The sequence below is a fragment of the Ammodytes marinus genome, assembly GCF_949987685.1.
Source record: "Ammodytes marinus genome assembly, chromosome: 17".
NCBI classification, from domain to species: domain Eukaryota; kingdom Metazoa; phylum Chordata; class Actinopteri; order Uranoscopiformes; family Ammodytidae; genus Ammodytes; species Ammodytes marinus.
This window is the reverse complement of record NC_137221.1, coordinates 15,084,174-15,108,642: the sequence shown is the minus strand read 5'-3', so window position 1 is coordinate 15,108,642 and position 24,469 is coordinate 15,084,174. Positions and strand designations below refer to the sequence as shown.

At 41.8% G+C, this 24,469-nt stretch overlaps 1 protein-coding gene across 1 annotated transcript in view; it reads right to left on the bottom strand.

Annotated features, from left to right (window-relative positions):
* Positions 1 to 24,469, bottom strand: part of gabbr2 (gamma-aminobutyric acid (GABA) B receptor, 2) — a gene marked incomplete at both ends in the record, with an annotated part of 155,777 nt that overhangs the window by 115,294 nt on the left and 16,014 nt on the right. Inside the window, one exon of the mRNA XM_080045922.1 lies at positions 924 to 1,061. Within this exon, the coding sequence (XP_079902048.1) occupies positions 924 to 1,061 (138 nt within the window). The remainder of the gene's footprint in view (positions 1 to 923; positions 1,062 to 24,469) is intronic.

Here is a 24,469-nt window from a genome sequence, read left to right as displayed (position 1 = left end):
ACGTAATGTGACATTCAGTTCAAAATGAAGCCTCTTGAATTATGCTATCTCTTCCAAGCACAAGCATTGCTCCCTTCTTATCTGTGCCTGATAACCTTTGTAGGGTTCGCAGCAGATGGAATGTATTCTTTGAAAGGAGGCATATCCCCTCTTTGGTACTGCAGTACAGTACAGTCATAGAAACTGTAAGAAATAACTCAGGGGGTCAAAAGTTTAACAAATGTAAGAATGAGTGGTGTTTATTGCCTGCAGTTAAAAAGCTCTACTAAGTTAATGGTAGCAAATTACATTGAGCAAGCAGGAGCATAGCCTAATTGTATGGTAAAATCTATTACATAAACATCGACTGGACCGAGTAGCAACACCTTTATTAGCTCATTACAATGACAAAACAAACACCCCATTATTATATATTCTCAGCTAGATATCAGCATGAGGAGAAGTCCTCGCTCAATTTTATCATTTGATAACATGCTCAGTGCTTATTGGAAGTTGAGCAAAACATTTTAAGAACTGATTTTGAGTGTTATTCTGTACAATGGGGTTTGGGCCATTTGACTCTGCTTCTGATCGTAAAATTAGAGAGGATTTTACGGATTAGATCAACGCCAATTAGACATTGACCCTGACAAGGTTAATGAAGGATTAAGCCATGAGTTGGAACCCTATGAAATCCAAGGACCTATCTGCACACTGCAATTCTAAAAAAAGGCACAAGAATTTCTGGAAACTCAGTGAGGTAGCACATTTAGGTGTTCTGCTAGTAACGCTAAAAACAACAATAAACCATTGGCCTGGTACTCGACAGTACACAGGAGTTATTTCACTTTACTACCCAGCAACAGACAACAGCATCCAGGTTTATACATATAGGCCACACGCACGCCACGCAGGCATGTTGACATATACAACACACGCCTTACCTGCACCAGATTCCAGCCCTCCAAGGACTCTGCGATGATGGAGGTCACAGAGGGGCAGACTCCACCAAAGATCATCAGGTGTTTGGGACCGTAGCATATGGCATCAAAGAATGCCCTCAGACCCTTGGCGTTGTCACACTGAAAAGAGAGAATTTGACAGTTTGATTAATTTATGTTGTAAGAAAATATATATACTGTATATATAAAAAAGTTTTTAAAAAAATCAAGACTGTAGAAATATATTGAAGGTAAAGCTAAAATGAGAGATAGGAAGAGTGAAGGAAGGGAAGATAAAGTTATGGAAAATATTGCTGAATTATCTGAATATTTGATTCAGCTTTCAAATCTAAAACTCAGTAATTACCAACTCTCAGAAATAACACTGTTCTGGGTAAAGGGTAATTATACTTCCACATACTGTGATCGATGAACTACAAAAACAGCATTCTTATAAGTTCACTGTGACGTTAACTGCTCATGAAAAAGGATGTGACATTTATATAACATTTAACTTGTTATAGTCTCTATGCGCTGTGGCACTTATTTACATACAATAATTGCAGCCGTGTGTGTGTGTGTGTGTGTGTGTGTGCGTGTGTGTGTGTGTGTGTGTGTGTTTTGAAACCATGTAAAACAATGTATATATCACAGACTGCAAGAGCAGACCCCCGCTCTGATCCACTGCTGCAGAATGCAGCCATTTAACGTCGCTATAGCAACAAGAGAAAAAGTGTGCAAAAGAGATAGAGAGAGAGAGAGAGAAAAAAATTAGAGAATTGAGAGAAGAAGAAAAAACTGTAGGTTACTATTGATTGTTGCTACATGAGCAACTGGTTTTGCTGTAAGTCCCTGGTCTCCACAGTTTGCAATGATCTTCCTATCAGCAGCAGAAGACTACCGTCCTCAGTCTTCTATTATTGCTGCTCAAGTCACTCAAGAAAAGATTGTGTTCCTGGGTGAGGCTGAAGGGTAGATGGAATGACTGAGTGAGTGGCAGGTGGTTGGTGTGAGCAGGTGTGTGGGTGTGTGTGACCGTGTGTGTGGGTGTGTGTGTGGGGGGGGAGGGGGGGGAGGGTTATTTAGCTGACCTTGTTAGCTGGCACCTGAATGAAATTTCCCACTGAACAACAGCACAGTCAGCCCTTCACCGTGCAGATTGAAAAACTGAAAATCGAAAGTGGAGGGATGAAACTTCTAATCACACATATAGGACTCTATGTTTTGATCTGTTGGTAACTTTGTTAAGAACACCCAAGTGTCATGGCTGCAAGGTTGACATCTTGTCTTCATCTTGTCTGCTCAGGTGGATGATAGCCTAGGAGCTCTAAATGTATTTGCTGCATAATATAAACACACATGAGCTTTTACCGCCTATTTTCTGCATTGCACTCACTCCTTCACAGTTAGATTTAGTCATGTGCTTAGATTTAAGTCATTGACTCTTTTACGAATGTCAAAAATGTACTACATTGCGGATAAGCCTCAGGTAAAATGAGAGGAAGAAGATGTGACTAGAAACAGAGGGGATCTATTATCCTGGCCACACAGCTGAATAAAGCAGCAGGCTGTTAAAAGAAGATATCCCATTGGCGTACTTGTATCATTCATCTCCTGCTGCCCATAACAAGGTGAGTTGGTGGGATTATGACTTTCGGTTGGTTACCATGTAACTGAGAAGAAATGTGGGCAACTTGTCAATGCACATTAGAGCTCGGTGATTCTGTAGGTTCAAGCTGATTTTTGATGAGAACCAAAGGTCATATATATAGCGACAACTAATCATTATTTTCATTATTGATTAATCTGCTCATTATCTTATTGATGATTCATAATTTGGTATTTCCCTATAGCCCAAGGCAACATATAGTGCTAGTGCCATCCAACCTTTAGTCCAAAAACCAAAATTCCTCAGTTTACAATGACCCAAGAAAAGCAACAGATCTTCAGAATTGAGAAGCTGTAACTAAACAATGTCTGGCACGTTTGTATGTTAAACAACTTCAGCCATTTATCAACTATCAAAATAATTCATTAATCATTTTTATTTTGCTCGGCCAATCGATTCGTCCATGGTGTCAGGCTGATGTCACATGTGTAATTTACTCATATGGCTGTGGAATCGCTCGACTGCATTTACAGCGAGTCATTAAAAACCAGGAAAATGAAAAGCTTTTTTCTCTCTCGTTATCTGTTCATCCCTTCTGCTTCAGTCATCCTCGCTTTACTTCTGTTGTGACCGCTCACAGAATCATTGTTGTTGTCATGCCAACGGTTTAACTATCCACACTTATTGTGCGCTACATGAGGGAGGAGGCCGTGGCAGGGCCGGCGTGTAGCGTCGGTTATATTTAGCCTCTCATTAGGTAGCACAACCACTTGGACATTAATCAATACTTATACAGCTATGAAGACTCTGGAAAGTGTTTTGCCAGACAGTTAGAATGGGGGATAGAGGAGAGAGAGAGAGAGAGAGAGAGGCAGCAGAATATAATAGAACACAAAGAGACATGGGAGATAGTGAAGTTGATGGTGCGAGAAAGTGGGCGAAACAAGCAGTGGAATAAAGGCAGAGAGAGAGAGGGAGAGAGAGAGAGAAGAGGTTTAGCCTGACATTAAGCGTGCACTAATAAAGCCAGTGTTATAAACCTACCCTCCATTATAACCCCACAATGGAGTAATTCATCGCTGTGACATTGACTCAGTGTCTCTCTATAATGCTCAGCAGTGGCACACTGCCCTGCAAAAAAAAATATAGAGCAACTTTCTATTGATCAAATAGCTCAAATCATGTCCTTTTGACATTTTCCGAGTGAATGATTCCCTCCTATTCATTAATTTATTTCACTCTTAACTGTTGCATATTGTTATTTAGTGCTGACCCATGTGTCAATAAAAGGTGTGTGGGTACAGGCTGTATCTTACGTCCCATTTCCCCCTCAAGCAATATGCTCAAAACCCAGGTTTAAAAAGAGAGAAATATAACTGTCCAGACAAAAGCAAAGATGTTCCGAGGGAAGGCAGGTACAATGAGGAAGGGAGGCATAGCAGCACTTAGCTTCCCAAGTCGATCAGCAAGACATAGCTACTACAGCGCTTTTTATTTCCCTCTTCCTCCAGTATGAAATCTAATTCCTGGCATTTGGAGGCCATTTGGAGCAGATCGATGGGGTTAACGCCCGTAGTAATCTGTCCGACCGCCTTGGGGGACGGCCAAGAGAGGCGCGTGTGTGTGTGTGTGTGTGTGCAGTGTGAGAGTTGTTGGGTAGAGTGTTGAGGGCTGATGACGGAAGAACATGAAGATGGACACTCGAGAGAGAGGCATATAACCCTGTCTAAAGTTAAAGATTCATGATGATATCCTAGCCTTCGTACACTGGAATCTGACTCGAGTTTTACTTCAGTTGCTGAATTTAGGAGGTATTTTTCTTCCAATATACAGGCTTTATTGCCAATTAAATGTTTTGCAAAAGGTCTCTGCCTCAGCCTGATGTTTCATAGAAGTGAGATTTCACCACTACCCTTACCATTTAGAGGATAAGGGACAGCTGGCCAAGAAGGACCCCCCCTACCCCCGCCCCTGAATGTACCTCTATCCATCGTCTCCATTACCTTTTCCTTTATTCTGACCTTTACACAAAGCTGCTGGGATTGTGCCTTGCAGATTTATCATTGCACGATGACATTAGCTTACTGTTATTGTTCTACTGATAAATCCCAATCAATTAGGCCGAATGTGAGGAAACAGCTGCTCTGAAATGTCAGATTGAAACGCCTTTTTTTAACCAACATCTAATGTTCTATGAGATCATTTTCATCCATTATATATTTGGATTAGAACTTCTGTATAGTCGTTAAAGGTCAGCAGTGCATCAATGGTCTGTTTTTCTGAAATGATCTTCAAAGTGCATTGCAGCAATAATAGGTCACAGTTAAAACGCATCCAAAATCTTCACCATATCTGAGAAACAACTTTTTGGGGATTACCCATTTCTCAAACCCTAGGACTGTGAGATTTTATATTGTCATAATTTCCCTCCTAAATGAACCTGCTGGGTAAACCACAAACCAGCATACATAGGTGTATACATGGTGTGCACCCTTGAGTGTGTTTCCGTGATCTCGTGTGCGATTTTGTGACCAGAACAAGAGCTGATCAGAGCACCAGGCTGGAGCTAACCATGATGAAATGCCTTGTTAGGTCTGCAAACAGAGGCAGCTGCCCCTTCCCTGTTCCTCATCTAATGGCAAATTACTACACCCAAATCAGCAACCTGAGGCCCAATACCACACAGAGACAGAGACACAGGGAGATAGAGGGATATAGAGAAAGTGAGAACAACAGAGGGAACAGGGAATGGAGGGCCTGATCTTATGTCAAAAGCAATCTGCTCTTAACACACTGCATTTATTCATGAACAGCAACGCTCCAATATTAACCTGTTTAAGGTCATATTCAGACTAAAGACACAGCCATGTAAACAGCAGTTATTCCTCTGCTTAATCAGAATAATCTTATAATCAGAATAAGGCATAATCGCATTAAGATAGCTGGAGAATTCCAATCATTATTGCATAATTGAGGCATGTATACACCTGAATCAGAATAAATATTCCGAGTGCATTATTTGCTGCATTTTTCAGCATTTGCCGGAGTTTGCGACCCATGCCCTGGTTTATGGCTGTTAAACTATAAACATGCAACAAGGCTCCTTCAAAGACACTGTGACATTTTTGGCTGATAAAACAATGCAAGACAACACTCATGACATAAAGAATGTTCATTTTCCTTGGATGGGACGGGAATTGTTACTGGAAAAATGCCTTGAGATCAGACATCATGATGCTTATACCACTAAAAATGGAAATTTATTTTGAATGGAGATGAATTCTCTTACTTGTTCCCACAATGCATCTCTCTTGTAACATGCCTATACAAGTATGAAAAACAATCGATAATAAAGTACGATGCTTCCAGGAGCTACAAACATGTTAGGTGAATTTTACACACTGCAATGACCTCATTTATATATTTGCACTATTAACAGAAACATAATGCATTGTCACTCTTTAAATCCCCTTTCAAGGTATTCCCATGAACCATACACATGTACGAATGCATCCAGCCACCATGATGTGTCTATTCAAAATCTGAAATTCTGAAATAAATATCATCCAACAGCTTCATGTGCCCCCTGCACACATTCCTCACCAAATTACTTCCACATCTCTAAGCCAGGAGAGGAACTGTGAGCCTTGGTTGAATCCAGCAGCCTCTGCATTATAAATCTCTATACAGTTGTCTGGGTGCAGCCGATCAGGTCAGATCTAAAGGAGATTATCTATTTCCCCGTGTAGAAAACCCAACTAATCCTCAACACTTTGTCATGGCTGTCGATAACAACTACGGTAGAAACAGGAATGGTTGTGGGTGCTGCTGAGTATGTGAAACAGTTCAGCAAACCTTTACTATTCGAGTTTGCAGTCAATGTAACCGTAGCATATCTGATTTTCCTATTAGTACTGTATATCAAGAGCAATTTGATAAAGAGGGCTCCTTTGGGTTCATTCATCTGTCAATTAAGGTCAACAACACTTCTCACTGTTGACTTAACTTGTCTCGCAGCAGTGGCAGCCTCATCTTGCCTGCTTGAGACAGGGGCTTGTGAAGAAGCCACAGCTATTTGTTCCCCATCAATGAGCCTCTATGGGCAATTGAGAGGTCCACTGGGGTGTAACCTAGCACCCAACATGCCTTTTCTTTCTCTTTCTAAATGACCAGGAAAACATGGCTGACAGATAAATCACACACTTAAAGGAACCAAAGTGAAAAATAAACAATAGCCAAAGCGTTATGTGAGATAGCCTTACTTGGAAAAGAGACACAAGAAGGAAAGAAAAGGGAGGAGGAAGCGGCGAGGATGACGCTGAGTTGCGTATGCAAGCATCAAGTCTCCTTGTGGTAACATTTAGACAGCTGGCCCTAGAGTATACCAGGAGAGCACACATTGATTGAGAGAGGAAGAGTGGATGAAGGAAAATTGAGACCGGGAGTGATGGAGTTTTTTTTAAACTGTCTATTTCACATTGCATGTCTGCAACAAAGAAGAAAACAAATGAGGGACCCACCACTTGTCTGAGGAGAGCCTGGCCTTTATATTCCACTGTGACAGACTGACTGACTGGGCTGCTCCAGGTGATGGCTGTTTGCACTGCATCAACTCCTCTCTCCCTCTTTTCCTGCAGCCTGACTCTTGTTATTGCACTGAACCTATCCCTCGCTTTCTGAAGTGTAGATGGCCACCGGAATAGCCATGATGGCACGTTGTGTAGACAAGTCTCTTTCTCTCTTTTTCACTTTCTGTCTCTCCCACATACAAACAAACACACAAACACACACAAACACAGCTGTGCTGTCTGGTTGGCTCCTGCTTATTCTGAAACACACACACACATACACACTCGATTAACTATCATCCTTCAAGCAAATGTGTGCCAAAACACAATAATAAATAAAAGTGCACACACACTATAACAAATACACAATCGGCTAACTTGTCACTCCGAGATAAGCTCAAATTGGCCAGTGGTAGTAAAATCACAGCTAACACATTGCACCTTTATTAGCAATCTGTGCTGTGCAGGAAGCAGACGCTGTGGTAAGCCTATTACTGGTTGTTGTGCTTTTGACAAGGTCTGACAACAGCTGGAACATGTTGCACTAGCCAGTGAGGGGGACCGACCAAGGCCTAATCCCCATGACACAAACCAATGGGTCCCTGAGGACACTACTTTGGATTTGGGTATTTCATTCATGTTCTACAGAGATGTGCATGTATTGCAGTTAAAAGTCAGCTAATACTGGGTCTTTTTAGCATCGGATATATTTAGTTGTCACAGTAGGATAATCACAGGTGTTACTAATAACATTAACAATGACTTTATTTTATTGAAGTGCCACAGTAAGTCGTGGCATTGAGCCAGCATGCAAAACACCATCACCCTGAAACTGAGGCAGCAAAAATAAATGAAAATGTAATCATTCTTTTTTCTTTACACCAATACCAAAATGTCTGTCATGTGTAAATTAGTTGCTATTTTGTTTTCATTTAATTTTTTCAGCCTGGAATTGTGTGCACACTATTAGGTGGATAAGCAAAATTTGTCAAATAGTCATCCAATGCTTTTTAGTAGCAGTAGTAGTAGTAGTAGTAGTAGTTTGAGTTCCTCATGAATGATAACTCTGGCTGAAAAAGGAAGGAAGGTTGTTTTAAACACACAGGTTCAGTAATGTATCTTAAACTTGTATTTTAAAAACTGCTAACTAGTAAATGATAAAGACGTTGGTGAATGGTACAGTAGTAAATGATTGCAACATTGGGTTAAGAGTCAGCTTGATGGTATGCTGTCTGTGTCCAGGACTACCACGGAGAAAGAAATCGCTAAAAGACAGATAGTAATTCTTCCCCAGTCTTCTTGATTTGTGGACTCATATGGTATCTGCTGCTACAAAAAGACACCACGGTCGATTCTGACTCAAGGCATTGCTCATAATTTTTTTTTTCTGTTTTATCACTGCCAACCCAACCCCAAATGAACTCAACATGAAAAATTGCTATCCGTCAAGCAACTTGTTAGATTATGTTCGTGTTTTCTTCGACTGAAAGGCCTATAAACTCAAACATAAGAAGGGGCACAGTCCCTCAAATAGTTCTTGTCAATTAGGGATATTAAAGCTTTGTGGACAACAACTGCAGTGTGAAAGTTCCATCCCTTCTTTCTTACTCCCCCTCTCCTCCTTCTCAGTTTAAGTCTCTAGTACAGAAGTCCTACTGGATATTGCTGAGTTCTGCTATCTAAGAATTCACAATAAAAAGTTAATTCCTCCACTTTTTGAAAGCTCTCTCCAGCAGCCTGCCTTATATACTACTGAGGGAGAGTGGAGACCACCACTCAGGTCATGTCCAGGTTATAAGGAATAAGAGAGGAAAAAACATTTTATATTGTAGTTGAAAAATAGACAAACTAGACAATGCAACGGCCTGCATCAACTCAGTCTCTAAACAGTGAAGGGGGCTGAGTGGCATGGAATGATGATTTTCCAAGAGTACGGGAGCTTGGTGTGTGAGTGCTTGGCAGGTAAGCCTACTGCTCTGTGTCTGTCTTAGTCACAGATAGTGCTGCTACCTTTATAGTGCATTAAGGCTAATATGTGGAATACCTGATGGAAGACTTAAAGGCATACTCAGTCATTGTAATACAGAACACTCAACTGTCTTCTTGTACAGCTATGTTACAATTGTAACATACTGTTAATATTGAACAAACTTCAACCATTTGTGTTTGGATAATAAAGCTTTGATCATGTGATTTTAAGAGTACCTTCCAAAAGTACTCTAGCGATGTAGCAGTGCACTTCCATTAAGTTGACAACAATACACAGATTTTTTTTTATAAGAATGGTCAAAACGTGTAGAGAGAATTATATCTTGAATTGTTTTAGTATTAGGTTAAGCAAGCTGCCCCAAAAAATCTGGATCCTACAAAAACAATACGGTTGCCGTGGCTTTTGTCTTTTACGTATATACAGTCTATGTTGCCAACATCAGAGTTATGTTCTCAGACTTGGCAAAGCTCATCCAGGGCACACATAACATTATACTATTTACACACATTGAGTAAATGTTTCTGATATGTTCAATAAAGCTAATTCCCTGAAGGTTAAAGAAGCATGATGGTCATGGTTATGGAAGGAAAACTGGAGGCCCCGCACTTGATCACTGTCTTTTTTGTGTTGCTGGGACTTAACCTGCCAATAACCTCTGCGTAATGTTTTCATTAATTTGTTTTATTGTACCACATAATGGGAGTTTATTTTGGATTGGACATTGTATTTTGATGGGTACTTTTCCCACCATAACCAAAAGGTCATGTTTGTGTGAGTGTGTTCAGATGACTTTGCCAGTAGTCTTTTTTGTATTATTTCAAATGACCATTGAGAGAGTTGGATAAGGCAGGAATTGCTCTTGACATTTAGAAAGGTCTAAAAAAAACAGATTACTCATCCTTGTCGAACCTATGAGGACCATCTATTGACAACTTTTATGACAAAGCAGAGAGGGTAGCATCAACTGCCTTTATTCTGCACAAGACAGGTGGTTGTTGTTAGAACTGTGAGCATTGTGGACTGTAGAACTAAATGAAAAAAACTGCCTGTCATAGTGGGTGAGTGGGAGGGCTGTGTGTGTGTGTGTGTGTGTGTGTGTGTGTGTGTGTGTGTGTGTGTGTGTGTGTGTGTGTGTGTGTGTGTGTGTGTGTGTGTGTGTGTGTGTGTGTGTGTGTGTGTGTGTGTGTGTGTGTGTGCGTGCGTGTCTGTTCTAAGTAGGATAGAGCACAGCACAGTTGAGGCTGTCCCTCTCCGCAGCCTAGGGATTATTCTGTCCATACACATCAATCTTGTTACAGCACAACGCTCTGCCTCCCAGGAATCCTGGCCCAGTCTCTGTCTCTCCTTCATTCTGTAAACTTCTCCTTGTGCCAAACCTCTACTTTCTTTCTCTATTTTATCAACATCATCATTCATTCCCTCTCATTATTTCACTCATTCATTCCTTCTGTCTCTCTCTCTCTCTCTCTCTCTCTCTCGCTCTTTCAGCTCCAGGAAGTTCAAAGTTAAGGGTCATGGCTGTAAGCATTGCATCATTCACACATCTTCTCTGGGATGTTTACGTTTCAGTGTTATGCTCCAATCCAATTCATGTCTTAGTTAATCACCTAACCGTATTTTTCAAAGGATGCTTTCAAAGAGTGGGCTGGCTGACATACCATGGCAAGCAAATGTGCTTATCAACCATCACTTTAGCAGTAAAAAAAAAAAGATTAAATAGTTACAGAGAACATGGAGGATTGCAGGATAACAGTTTGAAGATAATGGATGCTTACATCAAGTGAAATGAAAAGATACAAGAAAAAGTGACATTTTAGGATAGCTCTATTATTGATTTCTAACAAAAAGGGGGGGAGGGGGGATTAAACATTTATGAATATAACTTTCCAAAACTAAAATAACAGGTTCATTCATTTTACAAATTTGATCTGTTGCTTTGAACAATTCAATACTTCATGACAATTATTTTGTATTTCCTGGATGTTTTTCAGAGGTCCATTAATGACTATGTGTGCCTGCTTTGGACCAGCCCTGCTTCACGTCAACAGGGGGAGATGATCCACTGCCTGCTACCAGTAGTACACATGAACTCAATGACAGCAAGACATGCAGACACACACACAAGCACCATGCATCCTGGGACTCGTCAACCAGCGCATATTTAACCCGGCTGGAGGCCATGCCAACAGTGTCCACAAACAATCATCAATCATCAGAAGCTACAAGCACATCACACACTGACACACACACAAAACCCAACCAGGTGGTCGACTCTTGTCTCACAATAGCTCATTTCCGGGACACATAAGCACTCCAATTGAGGGCATTTTCTGAGTGCTGGTCTTTTCTAATGAATCGCTTATTGAATGGCCTGTATTGAGGTGACTGACAAAAACATAGGAGCAATGAGAAAGAGTCTCTCTCTCTCTCTCTCTCTCTCTCTCTCTCTCTCTCTCTCTCTCTCTCTCTCTCTCTCTCTCTCTCGCTCTACAGGGTGACGGTAAAGCAGGAATCGGACAAAACCATTTTGTTTGAGAAGCTGACAACGTACAACACTGTGTTGCCATAGCTACCGAGAAAGAGATGGACAGAGAGAGGAGGTGATGGAGAAAGGAGGGTAGAAGGGGCTAGACTGCAAAGGAAAATTAATTTGTGTACAAGGCCATGTCGCAAAGAAAATTGCATTTTTCCCTTAGATGGGGAAGGAGGGAGAAGTTGTCGTTAGTCCAGTGCTTGTGTGGTTGACAGTAAGTGTTGTGGTCTGCGTGTGTGTGTGTATGTGTGAGTGTGTGTGTGTGTGTGTGTGTGTGTGTGTGTGTGTGTGTGTGTGTGTGTGTGTGTGTGTGTGTGTGTGTGTGTGTGTGTGTGTGTGTGTGTGTGTGTGTGTGTGTGTGTGTGTGTGTGTGTGTGTGTGTGTGTGTGTGTGCCTACAGCCAGCCAGATCCTATATCAGTTGATTTCAGGCAAAAGTGTTGCAGGATGTCAGAGGCTTTTTCATGGATGCTTTTTTCAATATAACAGACAAAATAATGAGATGCAGCTCATGGAGCAAGATACACACACTAATGCTTGAGAGATATGAAGAGAAAATAAAAATAAATGTGTCGTCCCTCAAGCGCAAACAGTAGGGCAGAGAAGAACATGCGATAGAGCACACTTTGCGTGCATCTCTCTTTACAAGTACACATACAGTAAGAGAAAATCTTCTGTTTTTGTGGCATGACGAGTCGTCTGAATTCCACGGCAAAGCTAAGTAGGTCATGAAACCTTTTCATAGTTCCACTCCTCCTCACGCTGCATCAAAAATGCATAAATCCCTGCACATTCTCCCTGCTAGCAGCTTCCCAGGCCCGCTAAAGCACATTTTTAGTTCTAATCCCATCAAAGGTGGTTTTGCCGGTATGAAGTAAACACAACATGGGATACAATGTCCTTCTCTGCCAGTCACGACTGGAAAGTGTGTGAGGTTATAATGCAGCAGTCCACTTAGTGAATAGATGCTAGTGTTAAAGGTTGGCGAGAGGTGTATGGAGTAAACAAAGCCATGTTTAGCTTGGTTTGGCTTGAAAAGCGAGCTGAGCGTTTAGTTCCCACCAGCAAAGCTAACTGTTGGTGATCTATCTCCAAGGTTAGACTCTGTACTGTCAGAAGAGTGTCATGAAGGAGGGAAAAAGTGAAACAGGTGAGATAAGCACTGGCATGCCTCTGGACAATATAGGAGCAATCAAGAGATGCTACATTTACATTGTGTGGAAATCTTACGACTGATGTTCACAGGGCCTTTTGAAAGAGCTGTGGTGTAGTGTCCTTTTTTGAAAACTAAAAATATAATGTATCAAAAATGTCTAAATTATTGCTGTACCCACGAATGAAATCACAATGCCTGATGATGATTGAAAACTACTTAACAACATGACTTATTGCCTTGGTAAAAGCGCTGAATAGAGCTCTCTTGATAATGAGACATTTTGTGCTTGGGCATGAGACAGCTATGCTTCATGTCAAGTCAAAGTTCTCTGTATCGCTGAGTATTGAGTTCATTCATACATGAATAATTGAGTAGATGACAATAATTTCTTTCTCTGTTGCCTCCCATTCTCTGACCACTGAACCAACCATGGGTCCACAAGTGACAGTCATCTACAGGGATTCTGTCCACTCATGGGAGAGGAACAGGGAGGCGTGTGTGTGTGTGTGTGTGTGTGTGTGTGTGTGTGTGTGTGTGTGTGTGTGTGTGTGTGTGTGTGTGTGTGTGTGTGTGTGTGTGTGTGTGTGTGCACATGCGTTCTTTATGTGCCTGTATGTATATGCACCTGAATAATTTAAAAGACAGAAAACTGCCCATTCTAAGTTACATGAAAGAAAACCTTATGAAGCAAAGCTATGAATGTACGTCTGAATGAGCACAACAAAATGTCATTCAATTTATCGAGTCTATTCATACAACTCTTGGCATCTCTTCGACTGAAATGTAAGACTCTCACCCCCAAGCCATTCCAATTTCCTGCAATATAATTTATGACACTGTGGGCCTCATTGATTATTTTTTTTAGATCAAGCAGTAGAGACTCATATCTCTTGTCAATGGAGCAGGATACTTTTACCCTGGACTGACCTACCAGATCAAAACTGAGCAAATCATAGCGAACTCTTAGCTCAAGGTAAACACTCACCAAACCAATTTAGCTATGATCCATGCTCTCAGGACACGCAACAATAAAAAAGATAAAATTGCAAACATATCCTCACATTCTGTTTAATTTAGCTTTGCAAAGATGCATCCTTTCATATGACAGCAGAACATCTTAAAGCTGCCACTGATTCAGCAGAAGCATCACTGTCTTCCTGTCAAAGTTATAGCATTAAAGTATTGAGAATGTTTTGGTGGAGTCCAAAAACTTTACTTTGCTGCTTTCCTTTGGGAATGAATATCTGTTAGGATGTCAAAATGTAATATTAATGAAGACCACACATCTGTCAATAAGAGTAAACTATAAGAGGCTATAGCCTTAAAGACAGGCCTAAAGCCAGTATTGAATCCCACCTCATAAATAAATCCACTAGTGTTAGCCACCCTCAATTTATTGGCAGAGAAACTCTGCAAGACTATTAACAAAGGGGCTGGAAAGATGCTGGTGTGTGTGTGTGTGTGTGTGTGTGTGTGTGTGTGTGTGTGTGTGTGTGTGTGTGTGTGTGTGTGTGTGTGTGTGTGTGTGTGTGTATTTTTCACACACATAGCCTCTGTGGAGAGTGTCAACACACTAATGTCACAGTCCACTACAAACACGCTCTCTCTCCTTTTACAATAACATCTCTGTACATGCTAAAATGGATCTATGATGTACAACTATTTGCCCTTGGTAATGTAGACTGAGGCTGTCAAGTCTATAAGAATCATTAACAAGAGGTATCTTCATACACATGATTTTAAATAATGCTTTGTTTAAACTTTAAGGAAATGAGAAGGACCGTAGTAGGAATGTACAAAAGAAGAGACTGCAGCCTCAAAATAAGAACTACTTTGTCCCACATTAATGAATTTTGCTTGAACACCCTCGGTGAATGAATATTGTTATAACATTACTGTAAGAAGTGATATGACAATGTACACAACATTGAGTAGTGAATGTATACATATGCATAAGCCAAATTTATACTTCAGAATGTGTTGTTTGACTGAAAACAGTTCACTTTTAGTAGCATACAGATGAACCTTTGACCTTAAACTTTGTCCAACATTAAACTGATACAATGGCAATGGTGACTCTTTCATTCAAATGAATGAATGTTTGGAAAATGAATCGGATTAACTGCATTTAAAATGGCATCCGTGTTTGACCGAGAGTAAAACTCTGGTTTTCCATTTCCAGAAACAGACGGTGGCAAAATATCCTCAAGACTACACAGCAAGTCAAGTTGCCTTTGAGTGATATATCAAGGTCTGGATTCATGATGAACTGGAAGATTGAGTACATTCCTTGACACAAGTTTAATCAAAACCCTTTTCCCGGTCAGAAGAAGTTGAAGATTGTATTGTACTACTTCTACATTACAGCACAGCACATTGCAGAGCTTCACTCTTAACAATAGCCAGAGACTAGTCTCATGCCTCCTCCTGAAGCCAGCATACCTCAGTGAGGGGAAATCAAAGTGTATTTTCATCTCAGGGAGAAGCCAAGCCAGATAGTGCAATTCAGAGGTTGTTTTGGCCTGCAGGGAGGAAGGGATATAGAAGTCCTCTTCAGTTTCAATCTCCCAAACTTTTTCCAGCCCAGGCAGCTGAGCTTAATGAGTGTTGCTGAGCTCCGGTTAAGCATGGGTGCTAGCAGGCAGTTACAGAACACCACACTCCCTTTCTGCTCCGTACCTTCTCTCTTGACTCTATATTAATGCCCAGTGGCTTCTTTGCTTTTCCAGCAAAACCAACAACCTCTCACACGCAAACATGTCAAACGAAAAAGCCCAAGAAGCTAACACTGTAACGACTACACCTGCAGGGCCTTGAACACAGTGCTCTGCCTGCCCCTTTGTGCTCGCTATACCTTTGACTTTGTGTGTTTCAGTTTTGCGTACGTAATGTGAATTTGAATTGACGACTTGTTTACTCAAGTGAAAAAAATCCTGCAATACTCAACAGCCTCTACCCAAATGGTTCACTATACAGTACTAATTGCCCCCCAACACAAGTAGGCCAAAGCAGTTCATATCAAATTACAAAACTAAAGGAAAAACACAAAGCAGAAGCGTACCCCTGCAGGCAGCTATGGGTTCTTATATCACCGTTTAATCCTCCAAAGGATTCAAAGCTACTATTTAAAGATGTGTGTTCAAAGCCTCGGGCAACTGCAATGAGCCTAAGTGACATGCCGTATAAATACTGAGATAAACAACAATTACCATTATGAGTGGGAAATGCTCAACAACAAACAAAAAGAAAAGAGATGAGAGGGTAAGTAATGCTACATAAAATGTGTGTACCCCCTGCCTACCTGCCTACCTGATTGCCTGTGTGTATGTGTGCTTAGTTAAACGCTGTACTCTCAGCGCATGTGTTTGTGTGTTCGCCCTCTCCTCTCGACAGGCAGCAGTAATGAATAAAATAACAGTGGAGGAAGATGAACTACTTCCTCTGTGAGCTCATCAGGCAGACATTGGCATGCACCACTGCCTCCAATATGGTTGCATCTGGGGCCCACCTTTCTTGTGAATACTGTCTGCTACAATTGGCGGTGGGGAAAGCACACTGCAGGTGAGAATAAGGTAGAATATGGGACGGAGCATAGGAGATGTCCATATGAATTTGTTGTGTGGCTGAAATGGAGAGGTCCTTTAGTTTTTCCTCTGAGACAAATAAGGGAAACCTGTTGAGGATAATAAAGTCCTGCTGAAGGATTGAATCAAATTTAAAACTATACCTACATTTACCATTGGTTTATAAAAACTCAATAAAATACTATACCTACATTTAAATAACTCCAAAACAGCTTGTAAATTGGACAAAAAAAAGCAGTAACTGCCAGTCAGGTATGATGATAAATGCTGACAGCTGTGATGGAGGCAGGGAGTGCGACTGTGGAGGTTCTTCTTTCATGTGTTTGATGTGTTTCCTGGAGGATGGCTGTGCCCCAGGGGGAGCAGGCCAGGGCCAGAAGGCCTTTGATGGGGCACCTCTACTGGCTGTGATCAGATGAAACTGCTCCCCTCTCATTCACCTTCCCCCGGAGATAATGCTATAACTCTGATAGTGGGATGGCTCTTTTGAATAACACATGGTTTCAGTCCTATTGTATCAAAGCTTGAGCTTCTTGTGTTGTAGCAATATTTATAAAGGTAGAAACATTTTCAAACTAATACGTCCTGACAAATAACGCTTATTTGAGGACATAAGAATGACAATGGAAACTCTTAATACCCCCATGTGCGGTCTCCAGAGTTTCATGTAATGGAGGCAACATGGCTGACACGCACTCACAGGCAGAGAAATTATTTAAAACATTCTCCCTGTCAGAAAAAAGGTTGGTATGGAGGGGTAGAAACAAAAGGGAAAGGTAAGGTTCAGGAATGACAAACGAAGGATGCAGGAGAATGGGAGACACAAACTGCAGAAGGAAGTGTGACGGAGAGAGAAAAGGGGAGGGAGAGTGTGTGAATAGCAGGGAAAAAAGAAGCAGCAGAGAGTGAGAAAATGTGCAAGGGAGGAGGTAGAAAAGTTCCATCACTGATGCGATGATGTGGGTGGAAGGCAGGCAGCGCGTGGGCAGATTCATGGGAGAGAAGAATGCAGAGGGAACTGGCTCATGTCTCTCTCTCTCTCTCTCTCTCTCTCTCTCTCTCTCTCTCTCTCTCTCTCTGACTCTCCACACACCAGCTCATCCACGGACATGCAGTATGAGCATGAGGCTGTTCTCTTTTCATGTCTGCACATTCCCGCACACAGCCACAAACCGCTGGTAGATAATGAGGGCTGCAGTCATTAGGGGGAATAAGTGGAGCCATGCCTGTGTGAATATGTACGTAGTGCGTACGTGTGTGTGTGTGTGTGTGTGTGTGCGCGTGCGTGTGCGTAAATTTCACAGAACAAAGAGTCATGTCAATCACTGAGGCCGAAATCCCGCCCCTTACTTACATTTTGTTTCATCATTGGTGGGGAATGATGAGATACTGGGCTGGGTGGCAAGTCCACTGATGAGATCGTACCACGTTCCCACACAAACACACATCAGCTCGTTCAGTCACTACACACATACACAACTACACACACATACACAACTACACACACACACACACCATTTGATGTTTCTGTGTGTCTTCACCGGTCGCCAAGAAAATGGTTTTTTTCACTCACATCGCACTTGGTCAGTCTGCAGCAGGTTGTCATAGCAACAGAACACCTGCTGAAGGGGTTAACTGCCTCGCCGGTGTCCAGGAGACAGGTTCTTTCATGTGACGGTATTTGCAGATTTGAAAAGGCCCAACGCCCACAATCTGGGTTTGTTTGTTAACGCGTTAAGTGTGTGTATCTGCATTTATCCCGTCATACGTGCACTGACAGGCTTCTGCTTCTTTTCTTGTTTGAATTGTTGTTGGTGTTTGTGTGCTTTAGAAACACCAGGCTGTCGAGGGGTAGAGTGAGAATGAATGACAGCAAAATCCCTCAATTGCTATTGTCTCCGTGGTTGCAAGAGTTCAATATTAAACAAACCAATTCATCACATGTGTTGAGTGTGCGTCACACACTCTCCCATAGAATATATTGCTAATAACCAGAAAGGTTTTAAATGCTGCAATTAGGATGACTATGCAGCCTTTTCAACACTCACTCACACACAGACATGTGCACACATGGATCAATAAAATGGCTTTGTGTGCATGAAAATTAAACTGTATATCATTGGAGAACAATCTGTACTTTAGATCATGGACTACCGAGACAGAACATAACATTTTGATATATGTCATTCCTCTATGCATTTCTGTTTTTCCTAGTCAAATAGGCCCAACCCAACTTTGCTGTAACTAAATGAAATAAATACTTATAACTCGGGTTTAAAAGAATGATGAAGCAAGAATTGCATTTTAGCACTGCAGAGATTACAGAATTGTCTTTATTTATTTGAGCAACAGTTCGGAAAAGATTGTATCCATTTCTGTAACAGCACTGAATTTTTACTCTAAATTATACTATTTTAAACTGCAGTCAAATTGAAGTACTAAGACATTCTAAGTATGTGGGTGCTTAAGGTCATTAGTGATAGTCAATCGCATTAGACAATCAGACGATGCACATAGAGTGCACTAACAGCGCTCACACAGCACACAAGCTCCAGTTCTGGTTGACTGAGTATTCATGTTCTCTAGCCTCCTTTCAGTGTTCTGTAGTGGCACCACGACTGGTCTCAAAGTCAGCCTCAGGCTCTTCTGTACAGTGTAGAATACATCCAGTCAATCCATCCATGCACATTAAGTGAGGATGCTGCAAGAGGCTGTCTAATACAGTAAACCTTTAACCAATAAAGACTATCTTATCTTATCTTAAACTGCTAATATTGCTGTTAGAGATGATAATCTGGGGAAGAGAACAGACAATGATGTAAGATCAGTACATGTTGGTCTAGCAGTGAATGTTCAAAATGGTGCCAACTCTCCCTAATTTTATTTGCGTGTCAAACGTGAGTAGCGTACTGTTCACTGCAATTGTTACAAATAAAGAGAAAGGCCTCTCAGTGGAACTCCAATAAGATGTATGACTTGCAAGGCCACACCAACAAACTGAGGCATAGAGAACAATGAATAACAATCTCAAATATCATCAAAACGATAAATGTTTTAGGAAATGAACACAGGACATCTCAACAACAACAAAAGAGAGAGAAAAAGGCTTCTGTTCTGATGCATGAAACTTCAATTCAGTTGAAGCTGGAATAGCTTGAAAACCCTCACTCCTTTTTCCAGTCAAAAACATACCTCCCACTTGTGTGAACAAGACACTACACAACTTCAACGCACTTACACTTTTGAGGGAGACACAGCAAATAAAAGGAACCAATTACAGTGAATGACACTGACAAAAGAGACAATATTCAATGTAGGTTTGTCCTCTCTTTACAGAGGACAGAGATAAAGCTCTGACAGTGATGTGTCCTGACATCCCCAAAACGTAACCTGCGTCTGTCTGTACGCACACATCTACTGTATATGTGCATGTCAGTGTGTGTGTGTGTGTGTGTGTGTGTGTGTGTGTGTGTGTGTGTGTGTGTGTGTGTGTGTGTGTGTGTGTGTGTGTGTGTGTGTGTGTGTGTGTGTGTGTGTGTGTGGGGGAGTGGTTTATTCATTTAGGTGGTGAATCACTCAGCTCTGGGGGGTCCTGCTGACTTCCTTTCACCCTGCCAACTCCCACTTATCACTACTTCCTATCTCTCTTTCAATCCCTCACTTCCTGCCCTCCATCTCTCAAATAAAACAAACTGAATTCTACAGAAACATCAACATTTCAAGGATTGGACAAAAGAAGACTCCTGATGCGTCGCAAAGCATTTTTGACATGTTACATTGGGCTTAAAAACTATTACCATAACAGAAGATCGGCAGGAATAGACATTGGAAAACTCCAACTAAATATATTCTGCAGCAACAGAGAAAACATTAAGTGCTATCCGTTTTGACTGATGGAGTATACTCAGCAATGCATTGTTTGGGATGGGGCACTATGGCAGCCTTACCTAACTATCAGCACAGAAAACATATCCACTCTCCGTATGAAGCCCCCCTAGGAGCAGCCCCCTTTTGTGGCTCCATCACAACCCACTGACGGCTCCATTTCGACATGGCTGGTGAAACAGGATGTTTTATCAGGCAGGGCCAGTAGGGACTTGTACTGTCTGCCCTCTGATCTGTGTTCCCATCAGTTGGGCCAAGCTGCTGGACTAATGGGCATCTGGGCTGATATTAAGAGTGCTGTGCTCTACAGTTCCCCTGCTATAACTTAATGATAAAACACCCTTTGCCATACTCCTCCCAACATAGGGGGGGGGGGGGGGGGGAAACAAGATTGCAGGAAGGAAAGGAGAAAGTTTACAAATGACAGAGACAGAATGAGAAGGTGATGGAGAGGATAAGTATATACTTTTATTCAGATCAGAAGGGCACTGACTTTTCAATGACTTGTGTGCACTCAGGAGCCATAACTACAGTAGATTAACAAATACCAAACCCCAATAATCACTCTCTCTGGCCTCAAATCTGACTATCCTCTTTGAGAGCAATTGGTCAGGTCTGATGAATAAACCAGTGCAATGACTCTAAGCCCAGGAGAGGGCCATGCATTACTGCTATTAAATGTTAAATGGTTTGCAGAAGGAGCCCGGACTATAAAAGCAGCAGCAGCAGCGGCGGCTCTTGGAAGGGGAGGAGAGAGGAGGGGGGAGCTGGCTGCGTTTTGCTCTTCCTCATCTCGGCACAAGTGTCAGCTGTGCTCCCAGTCTTTTTAGCCACTGGTGTGGAACGGGACCCTGCTTGTTTGGGGTTTGAGCAGCGTGGGAGAGGAGTGTGTGTGTGTGTGTGTGTGTGTGTGTGTGTGTGTGTGTGTGTGTGTGTGTGTGTGTGTGTGTGTGTGTGTGTGTGTGTGTGTGTGTGTGTGTGTGTGTGTGTGTGTGTGTGTGTGTGTGTGTCGGAAGGGGGGTGTTGAAGGGGGTGTACGTGCCTGATTCTGGTTGTGTGTGTGCTGTTACTACAGCCTCAGCTGCCAGAAAAGCCCTCCTCTGGGTGGGTTCAGGTGCATGTAGATCTTGTAAAGTCCTCCTTTGTCTTCATTTTATTTATTTCCTTGTGTGCTCTTCTCCCTTCCGTGCAGTGTGCTTCTGGGATGCTGACTGAGTTAATGAAACTTGGGACCAAAGCTTGATAGGAACACACTAACCTCCCTCCTGCCAAGTTTAGCACTGCAGGAGAGATCTTTGACAGTCTTCCAGAATCGATCACACACACACACACACACACACACACACACACACACACACACACACACACACACACACACACACACACACACACACACACACACACACACACACACACACAGTCACACCAAGACAAAACAGGGCACCCACAATTGCAAACCACAGACAGAGAGAAATCAACCTGATTGCAAGCACAGTATTACACAAAAATATACATATTAGAAGCAATCCCAGCTCATTAGAGCTTTCCTCTCCCTCAGCCCTGCAGGTTAAAAACACTTCATATCAGCTAGGCTTCAAACGGTCATGCTGGAGAGGGATAAGGGGAAAAAAAACTTTTTTTTTTTCCCCAATTTCCATTATTCATGTTTTTCATGAATGCCGCAATTTGCACTTCCAGCACATTGCATGGAGAGGGAACATTCGTTGTATGTTCGTTAAACACACACATGGGTTTATATGAAAGAGGAAGTCAAGTGAGGGCACACAAAGAGCCACTGACATTATGTGTATATTACACATATAATAAACATTATATTTGTCAGGAAATATAAAAGGAAAGCCCCATTACCGTTGCTAGAGGGTATGGACAGGACCTGAGTGTGGATGTGTACTGATGTGCATGTGCATGTTGTTTTTCTTTCACACACACACACACACACACACACACACACACACACACACACACACACACACATTCAAGTGTGCCTTTTAGAGTGTCATGGTTAAAGCAAAGAAAGAGAATTAAGAGATGATGTGAAGAGGCGAGGGCGAAACAGAGGAAATGCTATATTTACACAGTACTGCACGCAAGTACTGCTAGCCTGGCTGAAGAAGAATGAGCTTTGAATGAGAGCTATAAATAAACTGTACCACTACTGTATTTATGGCAGTTGTGAGCCAAATAAATAGGCTTGACCAGGCAAGGACAAATGGGCCCGTCAAGTGAGAAGGGGGAAGACCCTTGGCTCCAGGTTCGTACAGATCCCAGCGGAAGCAAACCCCCAGGAATAATCCTGTCATGTTATGTTGTGTAAAGAAAGCCCTACTGATATATATTCCATGAATAATACAGTCGTTCATCGCCCTGTGTGGATTTGAAGGCTTGGAAGAGAGGTATGTCAACTTCAAGCCAACCTGAGCTCTTCAACCAATGATGAATAAGTAATGGAGAATGAATCATTTTGGTTGAAAGGCCCTAAACTCAGAGCAGACATGAAAACTGAAATTCACATCCTAATTCCACAAAATAGAAAAAGAAAATTTTGCAGCAGAAAAACAAAAAAACTGTGCCATACCAACATCGTCAATACTAATTGCAGTATAGCTTTGCACTCCCCTAATATGCAAGATGTTCAAAGCTGCTGGTTGCGACAATATAAGCAGATTGACAGTTTTAGCCTGTACAGAATTAAGTTGTTTCTCAGCTGTGTGAAGGGGAACTGAGAGCGTTGTCAACAGCGGGACATTGCAACCTCCACTAACCCACTAAGCTCGTCCGTCATTACCAGAACGCTGCCTCATACCGGCTACAAACGAGTGCACACAACCTTACAAGGAACCTTTCTTCCTTGTGTTTTGTAAAGCAATATTTCTATCTATTCAATGCTTATGCACAATTGTCTCATCTCTTCAATCTCTTCTAATCAACAACGCTTTGCTCTGTGCTCCCTCCTCCCCTCCCTGCATTCTTGTCTCTATCTAACCTTTTCGCGTCATCTCATCTCTCTATTATCTCTCACTGGCGCTTTCATTCTAAACCATAACACTTAATCTCGCCAAGAGCCAAATCAGCAGATTAGACAGGGTGACTCTCCAGTCAGACTTCTCTAGCAGTGTAATGTGCCATCCAGAGAAAGTTAGAAGTAGATTAAATCCAAGAAATCCCCTTTTCTGATCCCTTTTTCAATCCCGGCACAGCAGAACAGACATTCAACAAGCGACAAAAAAAACTCTTGCTCAGTGCTTAGTGCTTACTTGCTTATTTAAATAGCATGTTGCGAAATATATTGGATGTTGTGTGATGTTTGTTTTTTTTGTGTAAAAAATGTATATTTTATCTTTAAATCTGTACTTAATATTTTTAAACTGATATATTAGAATGAATTGCTAAACAAATCATGCAGATCTTATATTCCTAACAGTCTGTTGTTCACACTACATACAGACTTATACTAGAAACCCTAAAGCCGTCACCCCACTCTAGCTGTGACACGTGTGAATAAAAGAAGCATTAAATTAAAAGGCATCTATTTGTTAGTGTGTGAATCAATAGTTCAACAAGTGTAATAATACGCAGTGAAGTTAGAGAGAGAGAGAAATATTTACAAAGTGACTTGGTGGCGCCCCTGCCTGCCACCATGACAAAAAACGCTAGCTTCCACTCAAGGGTTAATCAATCTGTTACACAATAATCAAGGGACATGACAGCGGCAGACTCCCCTTGTTTAAACATAAGCATCCTTGGGCGCATTATGATGATGCATGACAGAATATTTCCTCCAGGCTGCCCCTACGCTGCACACAGCAGACATCCATCACGACCAAGCACAGGGTAAGATGTGCTATAGAGACAACAGAGAAGTGAGTGATGGGGAAGAAGAAATTGAAGATGGAAAAAAGGGGATGTTGTAATACAAGGGCGGGGTTGTGGATTGCTGGTTTGCCTTGAGGATCAAACAGCAGGCTTGAAGGGTGATGGGGGAACGGTGGTCTCAAAGAAACGTGTGCTGCGTGGCAAGTCTGCATGTTTATGAGTAAAAAAAGGTAGGTGTTTCTATGGGAACCCTCTGTGTCTCTGCGTGTTGCTGCATGCACTGAGCAGCACACTGGCATACTGTATGTTGTACAATACACTGAAGAGAGCACAATCAGGTTTCCTCTGGAGATAAGAAAAATAATAATGCAGAAGTGAAATAACATAGTGA